Raw genomic sequence first — 8,727 nt, forward strand, 5'->3', positions numbered from 1 at the left:
CGCGACTGACATGATGTTTCCACAAAGCAGGCATTCGGTAAGCGGGGCCCGCCCGGCCCGCCGCGGACCCCCTTCCGGCCCCAGGCCGGCGCCCCCCCCAGCTCCCGGCCTGCGCCCCAGCTCCGGGCCCGGCTCCCCCCAGCTCCTGGGTCTACACCCCCATCTCCAGGCCTGCACCCCCCAGCCCCGACTTCCTGGGCCCAGTTCCCCCCGGCCTGGGCCCCGGGCCCCAAGCCCCAGTTCTTCCAGGTCTGGTCTCCCGAGCTTCCGGGTCCTGGTTCCCCCAAGTTCCCAGGCCCGGACCCCCCCCCAGCTCCGAGCCTGGTGCACCCTCCCCCGCAGCGCCCTGGCCTGGTCCCCCCACCCCCCGCTTCCGGGCCAAGTCTCCCAAGCTCCGGGCCCAGTGCCCTCCCAGATCTCCGTCCAGTCCCCCCAGCTGCTAGGTGGGGGCCCCCAGCCCTGTACCCCGTCTCCACCTCCGGGGCACCCCCTCCCCCTGAGCCAGGCTAGGCGGTAGGCGAGCTTGGCCTGGTGCTGGGGCGCTCCGGGAGCCTCACTGATCACCCCTAGCTCTGGGGGGCCTGGAGTGTGGGGCCAATCCAAGGCGCACCCCTCCCAGAAAAGCGCGATCCCAGGAAAAGATGAGGGGGATTTGGGGAGAGGACCCCCCAGAATATTACGGGCGCAGGGAGACGCCCCTCCCCCAAGGGGACTTTGCAGGGAGGCCTCGGGGCACTCAGATGTGCACCCCCCTCCCCAGCGCTTGGCAAGGGCGGTAGAGGACGCATCCTGCCCCCCAGTCAAGGGCAGGTTTTAAGGCGCACCCCCACAGCCCGGAGGTGGCGGGGGACGGGCGCACCCACCCCCTCGGCTTCCCCGGGAGAGGCGGGGGCAGGAAGCGGGGGCGGGGGCCGCTTCGGAGGCTGTAAACACGGGCCCAGGAAGTGGGGCGCGAGGGGGGCGCAGCTGCAGCTGCGCGGGCGGCCGGGAGGGAGGGGCGTCCAGCAGCCCTGGCCCTGACCCGCCGCCCCCACCAACCCCGCAGGGCTCGTCGCACCTCCCCCAGCAACTCAAATTCACCACCTCGGACTCGTGCGACCGCATCAAAGACGAGTTTCAGCTGCTGCAGGCCCAGTACCATAGGTGAGCAGAGGCCTGGAGGCCAGTCCAGGGGTCCCCGAGATTGTCGCCCCCCCCCCCCCCCCCACACAAACACGTGTTCCCGCAGGCAGTGGAGGGGCTAATCGCCAGACAGCTTCTAGTTGAAGCTCTTGGCCAATGGCTTCTCATTGCATCTCCCCATTTCGCAGATGAGAAAACTGAGGCAAGAAAGTTGGTTTACAAACTCGTCTGGCTTTAGAGCCGACGCCCCCGCCCCTTATAGGTGAAAAAGTACAGGAAATGAGGGGCGGACCCTGCTGTCAGCCAGAGAGAGGGACCAAAAAGAAAAGAAACCTGTTTTGCGCTGTTTTAATTGTTCTCAGTTTCAGGGAGAAGGTTGCTTGCTGGCTCCCTGCAGATTTAGAAAGGGGGTTCTGCACCCTGATTTCATCTTCTGACCGTCCCTGGGGTCCTGGTATTGGGGTTCGGCGAGGTTACTGGTTGTCTCAGGGCTGCACAGCAAGGAAGTCGTGCTTTAAGCCCGTCTCTCTGGGCCTAAGAACGCAAGTTCTTGATTCTCTGTCATGGAGAGCTCCTTTCCCAGGAATCAGAAGTGGACCCTAAGGCCAGAAGTCCCCATGGAGTCTTGCCCCTCCCAGTACCTGTGCCCCATTCACAGAAGGGCCGCCTGCAGGGCCCTGGATTCTCAGGCAGAACAATGTTTCCTGATTTAACCAATGACACCTTTCTGTGGACTGCTCACGTGCTGGGGTCTGCGCATAGGGCCTCTTGTTCAATCCATTTTGCTGTCCTATTATTATACCCATTTTAGAGATGCAGAAACTGAGGCACAGGTCCCCGAAGGGACTGAATTCCGCTTGGCAGGCAGGCCCCAGGAACTCATTGCATTCACTGCCCAGTGACTTGGCAAGTCACCTGATCTAAGCCCACCTCGGGGTGATAGAGAGCCAGCTGGGCTCTTTGGGGTCTGCCTGGGCCTAGGTGCCCTGCCGTGCTTTAAGGGGGTTCCAGCACATCAGGGTCACACATAGGATTAGCCACCCAGGGCTTGGGGAGAAATTGCACTTTTAAACTCTCAGTGTTGCCAACAAATGCATGTTTTTAAAGACACCTTGGTGAGGGGCAGAGGAAGCCCAGCTGTGGTTTCTCTCTGAACCTGGAGAGCTGCCTCGTGGGGTGGCTGTCATCGTCACAAGCACTCACAGAGCACTAGATGTGTGTAAGCCCTGTTCTCGCCATTCATCTGGGAGAGTCATCTGGGAGGCTGGTACTTGGCACCAGGGGAGCAGGGCTCAGAGACGGGGAGGAATTTGCTTAGGATCACACAGCACGGAGGGACTAAGTCCCTTTGGTCTCTTACAATGGGGGTGGTAGGCATGGAGGGACTGTCAGTCCTGGGGTTTGGTGTCAGTAGCTTAAAAAAATGATTTGTTACCCCTTAATTAATTTCCTGGGTGGTGGGCTCCCTCCTGCTCTGACCCCCTCCTGGGAGTCTTTGGGAAAGCCCTCTCCTCATTTTTCCTGGGGAGTCAGGGAGAGAGACAGTATGGGTGTCTGTCACCCCACATGCAGGAATGGAGGAAGGGGTCCAGGGGCTGCGAGCTGCCCACCCTGCACCTTGGGAAATGGGCCTCACAGAGAAGCCGGGACCGTGGGGAGAATCCCAATTCCATCCACTCCCAGCCTCCATTCTTGTCACTGTTTGTTTCTCCTGCTTCCTGGCTGTGTGACCTTGAGCCAGCCACTCACCCTCTCTGGACACCATTACATCATCCCACTATGACGTCACCCTGAAACCGAGCAAGGACACTACCACCTGCCCTGTCCAGCGACTGTAGAAGGGCCTAGAATCCCTGTCTGCCCCAGCGGGGGTGCATTTGCTCTCATCTTGTCGTTCTCACCTTTTCCACCGACAGACCTCGAAGCTCCTTTCTTGGCCCCCTTTATATGGTTGTGCGACTCCTTGACCGATGTCCCCCAGACCTGCTGCTGTCCAGTCAGTTCCACGGCTGTCGGCCTCTATAGGCCCAGACTGTCTCCTCTCTTAACAGCAGCTGGTGGATTAGAACCGCTGACATTTCAGTTATCAGATGAACGCTGAATGCTTACCCCACTGTGCCACGGGGGCCCCTCCACCTGCTGTGTCCTCTCCATGCTCAAGCCCAGCTGGGTGTGTTTGTCCCCCACCGGGCTCCCTGGGTTGACCTTCCAGCAGTGGGCGAGCGTGGCTTTGCCAGGGACATGAGGGCCCTCATCTCCTCCGTCTCTCCTCCTGCACTGTGAGGGTTCTGACGTGGTCCCTGCACCCTGTCCCTTGTCCTTCCTTAGCCTGAAACTCGAGTGTGACAAGCTGGCCAGTGAGAAGTCGGAGATGCAGCGTCACTACGTGATGGTAATGTCCCGCAGCCCCTCGGTCATGCAGGTAGTAGCCACGTGGAGGGGGCGGCCCAGATCCACCGCCCTCGCGGGCAGCTGCTGCCTGAACCACAGCCACCTCCTCTGGGAGTGCCTGGGGTCTATCCTCCGCTCAGCGGCCCCTGCCGTGCTGAGGCCACTGCACTGGCCTGGCTGCCGGCCGAGGCAGTGACCCAGGTGCCAAACCGCCGGGTTGCGGCCTGAGCTGCCAGCTCCCCCGGCTGTCCTTGGCAGCTGCTGCCTGGTGGTGAGAGCCAGAAACGGACGTGGTGGTGGGGGGCACTGCAGGGTCCCTCCCCGCCCCCAGCACTTAACCATTCCACATCTGAGCTTTGAAGGAGGACTCCCCTGGCCAGCGGCCAGCCCCTCCCTGGAGCTCTGCTGCTGAGGGTGTCACTGCATTCCTTGGCCTGACACTTGAGGCCCAGCCCTCCAAAGCTGCCAGGATCACTTGCTTGATTTCATACCTGCAGGTGGAGATTGCGTGTCAGTCTCCCCGCTTTGTTTTGGCCGTATTACCCGCTCGGTACATCAAGCCGCTGGAACCCCACCCTGTCTGTGACCTTCCATGGGGCAGGGGGTGGGGACCCCCTGGGATAGGGAGAGATGGAAACAGACTAGAGGATGGGGCACTGCACCTGGGGTACTGAAGGACGAATAGGAGCTTGTAGGGCATGGATAATTAGAAATGAAGTAAGTGTACCCCAGGAGCAGGTAATGGGGAACCACGGAAGGCTTCCGCACAGAGGAGGGATCAGTTTGGACTCAGGGCGTTGGCGGGGCCTGCCGACCCCAGAACAGGGCTCCAGCAGCCTTGGTTTAACCTTGATTATTTAGGGCATCTGGGACCACTCACAGCCACAAAGCATAAGTGGTTAGGAGCTGGGGCAGTGTGTGCAGAAGGGCAGGGTCCATCCAGGAGGTGGGAGGCCAGGCCGGGCTGAAACCTGAGGCGCCCACCTCCAGCTCCCCCTGCAGCCCAGCAGATACTGGGACCCCTGCCACTCACACTTCTCTTTCTGTCCCCCCCCAACTCTCCCTCACTGTCTCCTCCTGTCTTGTTTCTTTTACTGTCTCCGTGTCCCCCAACCCCTGCCCTGGTGCCCACCCCCCAACCACCCCCTACAGTACTACGAGATGTCGTACGGCTTGAACATTGAGATGCATAAGCAGGTATGTTTCTCTCCAGCCCCCAGGCGGGTAGGATCCTGCCTCCTGGCAGAGCCCCAGGTCAGCCCTGTTATCCTGTTACCCCACACCCTTGTGTTCCCTTTCAGCTGTCAGGGCAGGTTTTCTCCAAGTGGGGGGGGGGCCTGGTGGCCCTCTGCTGGCTCCTTTGTGCCCACAAGGGGAGGTTACCAACACCATAGCAGTTCCCCCCACCACGATATTGCTGTCTGCATACTGTGAGGTGATGTCTGTGACGTCATAGGATTGTGATGGCAGCAGCGTCACCGACCCTCCTTCCCTCTCACGAGTGCCTCCCACCTACCAGCCTCGTGGCGTCCCCAGAGCCCCCCTTGCCCTGACTTTTGGCCCTGTGTGTGCCCTCTCGAGTAGACAGGCCCCGACCCTCTGGGGCCGGCCGTCTGCTCAACCCGCTGTGTGTTCCAGGCCGAAATTGTCAAGAGGCTGAACGGCATCTGCGCACAGGTCCTGCCCTACCTGTCCCAGGAGGTGAGTGGGGCCCGAGGCACCCTCCCCGATGCCCACCCCTGCGGGGAGACTCCCAGGCTCGGCGGCAGCCGGGGGCGGTGCAGGTGCTGGGAAGCAGGGGCCCAGCCTGCAGCGTGGAATGTTCACCCCAGCGAGAAACGTGGCCTATGCCAAGCCTGCACTCGGTTCCCCCATCTCCTCCTCCTCCCTTCCGCCTTGTGTGGCAGCCCGCCCAGCGCCTGGATCCAGGTGACGGTGGGGCCCCTTGAGCACACACAAACCTGCATACAGATACACCGAGGTGCCTGCACACGGCTGCATGCAGACACGCACACACACAGGCACCACTGCGTGTGCAGATGTGGTTAAAGACGCAGAGATGCACACAGGTGTGAATTGCATGTGAACACAGATGCACACGTGGGCGGGGATACATGCAGACACACAGAGACCAGCTACACGTCCAGAGAGTAAGATGCACAAAGACGGTTACACACAGACGTGACGTCCGTGGGACCATAGATGCACACATGGACCTGGAGATACGCGAACACCGTTAAAGATCCACAGAGACACAGATGTGCACAGACATGACGCACATCTGGATACCAACGTAAACGCAAGAAGACACGGATACGTATGCAAATACGGATAACTGCACTTGTACATAGACACACAGACATGGACACTGGAGCATGCAGACACGTGCACACGAACACACGTGCAGATACGAGTAAAGACGCGTGGAGGCTCGTGTACATACAGATGCGGGTGTACGTATGGACACAGACGTGGAAACAGACATAGTTGTGTAGAGACAGGCTCCCGTAGACAAGCACAGAGGCAGGCAGGCGTGCACACAGCTGTGTTTACAGACACAGGCGCACATGCAGTTAAGAGACACAGATAGTTGGGTGAACACAGAGGGAGACAGACACCGACGGATGGAGAGACACACGGACAGACATAGGCAGAGACATCGTGCGTTGCCCATACATGGGAGCAGAGATAGGCGGACACAGATGCCCGTGCACAATGCCACACACATGACGTCGGGTTTGGGGGTGCACGCACATGCATGCTGGGAGAGGGGGCAAGCACACTGAGTGTGGAGGTTCCCACTGGGTGTGGGGACACACGGACATACACCCTGGGGGTGGGGCACACACATGCACGTGTCCACACAGAAGCCAGCACCTGACTCCTCTTCCACACCCCGGCGTTCTCTCAGCCTCTTTCTCGTGTCCAGCTCGTTTTCCGTATCTTCTTCTTGAGGATACACACGGCAGAACGTCCCCCGATCTGGTGCATCCACGCACAGCTTGAGTGGCATTGGTGACACTCTTGGAGTTGTGCGCCTGTCTTCACGCCCTTTGTCACGTGTCCTCCCCGGGGAACATGGGCCCGCTCCACTCCTAGCCCCATTGAATTGTTGTCTCTGTGACCTCATGTAGTCGGTTCTTAGGTGAACGCACCGCTCAAGGTGGATGTTGGGAGGGGTCCAGCTCTGGTTTGCTTTTAAGACAACTTCCTAGGATAGTTTTGGGCTAAGGTTTACTCTCTGAGATCAAGATCCCTCCATCGTCGAGCCCGCAGGCTCTGTGAGGCCTCTCCTCTTCCCCATACCCGAAACAAACCCCTGCCTGGAGGCCCGACGGGCCCTAGCAGCCTAACTTGCAGGTTTGAGCAGACGTAGCCCTGGGCTTTCCAGGCTTCCTGGAAACCGGCTGCCACATCTCTCTCCTGCAGAGCAGCTGGTGGTTTCAAACCATCCACCTTCTGATTAGCAGCTGAGTGTTCACCCACCGTGCTGTCAGAATTCTAGCTCCCTCTCTCCGCTAGTCAGCAGTCTCTCACTTCCTCTCATCCCTCTCCCATCCCTGAGCCCTGCAGATGACGTTTTGTTTGGTAAATTGCCCAAGAGATTTGATGAGGACACACAGTGAAAGCCCCAAAGAAAGGAGCCACTTGGGTCCCTGCTGCCCTTAGGCTTTCTTTTCTAAGTGGGGGCTTCCCAGCAGTCAAAGCAAAAAGGGAAATTGGTGGATTCAGGCATCTGGTAGCAAAAGAAACAGACGGTACGGATGGACTTCGGAGGCCCAAGTTTTAGCTCTTCCAGAATCGACTGGGCCTTTTCCAGCTGCCGAGGGAGGGGGCCTGGGATCTTCCAGCTCAGTCTACCAGCCTGGGAGCTGCCTGGGAGCGGTATTGCCCTGTCACCTGGGCAGGTTGCTTCCTGCACAAAGGCTTTTGTTCCTCACACCTGCCGGGGGGCGGGGGGGGGCTCCTGTCACTCACCTAAAGACCCCATTCTTCAGTTTCTGCTCCAGCCCTTTCAGGTTCCTTAGCGTCTCTCTAACTTGCCCCATTTTTTAGATTAGGACTTTGAGGCTTGGTCAAAGGAAATAGTTGGATAGAAAAACAACTTCAAGGTTAGGTGGAGAGGATGTTGATGGCCCAGTCAGGTGGCTCTGGTGGCTTGCTGAGTAAAGAGCTGCATGGCCAGCCCAAAGACAGGAGTTCAAATCTCCCAGCTTCTCTGAAAGAATGATAAGCGGTCTCTCCCTGTGCGAGTTACAGCCTCTGAAAACACACTGGAGGGTCAGCTATGGGCCGGTTCCGACTTAGGGCCAGTGAGGTTTTTCTTTACTGGCCAGGCAGGGAGCTCCGGTGGTGCAGTCTGTAGAGACGTAAACCCGGACCCAAAGGGCATGTGTTTCTGGCGGTTCAAATCCCTTAGCCGGAGAGATGGCGGGGCTCTCCTCCAGTTGTAATTACAGACTCAGAAATGCGATGAGGTTTGCTGCGGGCGGAAACTGCCTGGATGGGGCGAGTTTGATGATTGAATTGAATGCGCTTCTTGTCCCCTGACTGCTCTGTCCCCACCCCACCCTCGTTGCAGCACCAGCAGCAAGTCTTAGGGGCCATCGAGCGGGCGAAACAGGTCACTGCTCCTGAGCTGAACTCCATCATCCGAGTATGTCCAGGCCTGGGGTGGGCGGGAGTGGGGGGCGCCTGGACCCAGCGTTGGCAGGCGGTGGGCAGCGGGTGGGCCTCCAGGTGGTGCCAGCTAACACACCCCTCCCTCGCCCCTGCAGCAACAGCTCCAAGCCCACCAGCTGTCCCAGCTGCAGGCCCTGGCCCTGCCCCTGACCCCGCTGCCTGTGGGGCTGCAGCCGCCGTCGCTGCCAGCGGTCAGCGCGGGCACCGGGCTCCTGTCGCTGTCGGCGCTGGGCTCACAGGCCCACCTCTCCAAGGAAGACAAGAACGGGCATGACGGGGACGCCCACCAGGAGGACGAGGGCGAGAAGTCCGATTAGCGGCCGGGATGGGGGAGGGCCCGGGGAGCCGACGCACACGGCCAGGAAGGTTCGGGAACCCAGGTTCGGAACCACGTCCAACTGCACAGCGTGTCCCCTCCACGGGGCGTGGCCAGCGGCTAGCTTCACACCTCCCCACCCTCCCGGGCAACCCTTCTGGGGCTCCCACCACTGGCCGCATCCCCCCAGGCCTGGAGGGCGTCACCGGGAGGCA

The 8,727-nt window shown here is 60.0% G+C and overlaps 1 protein-coding gene across 1 annotated transcript; it reads left to right on the top strand.

Annotated features, from left to right (window-relative positions):
- Positions 1-6: 6 nt before the first annotated feature.
- On the top strand, positions 7-8,522 carry AES (amino-terminal enhancer of split). The gene is made up of 7 exons (XM_006897909.1): positions 7-37; positions 1,046-1,143; positions 3,451-3,514; positions 4,666-4,710; positions 5,152-5,214; positions 8,096-8,170; positions 8,292-8,522. Exons 1-7 carry the CDS (start codon positions 11-13, stop codon positions 8,511-8,513), a joined length of 594 nt encoding a protein of 197 aa, XP_006897971.1. The 5' UTR covers positions 7-10; the 3' UTR covers positions 8,514-8,522.
- The last annotated feature ends 205 nt before the right edge of the window (positions 8,523-8,727 follow it).

Source organism: Elephantulus edwardii, unplaced genomic scaffold (genome assembly GCF_000299155.1).
Source record: "Elephantulus edwardii isolate Elephantulus edwardi_28Jun2011 unplaced genomic scaffold, EleEdw1.0 scaffold00217, whole genome shotgun sequence".
Lineage (NCBI taxonomy): Eukaryota > Metazoa > Chordata > Mammalia > Macroscelidea > Macroscelididae > Elephantulus > Elephantulus edwardii.

Coding starts and splice junctions, on each gene's coding strand:
- AES (XM_006897909.1), top strand. CDS start 11: ATGATGTTTCCACAAAGCAGGCATTCG. Junction 1,144..3,450: donor CTGCAGGCCCAGTACCATAG/GTGAGCAGAGGC, acceptor GTCCTTCCTTAG/CCTGAAACTCGAGTGTGACA. Junction 5,215..8,095: donor TGCCCTACCTGTCCCAGGAG/GTGAGTGGGGCC, acceptor CCCTCGTTGCAG/CACCAGCAGCAAGTCTTAGG.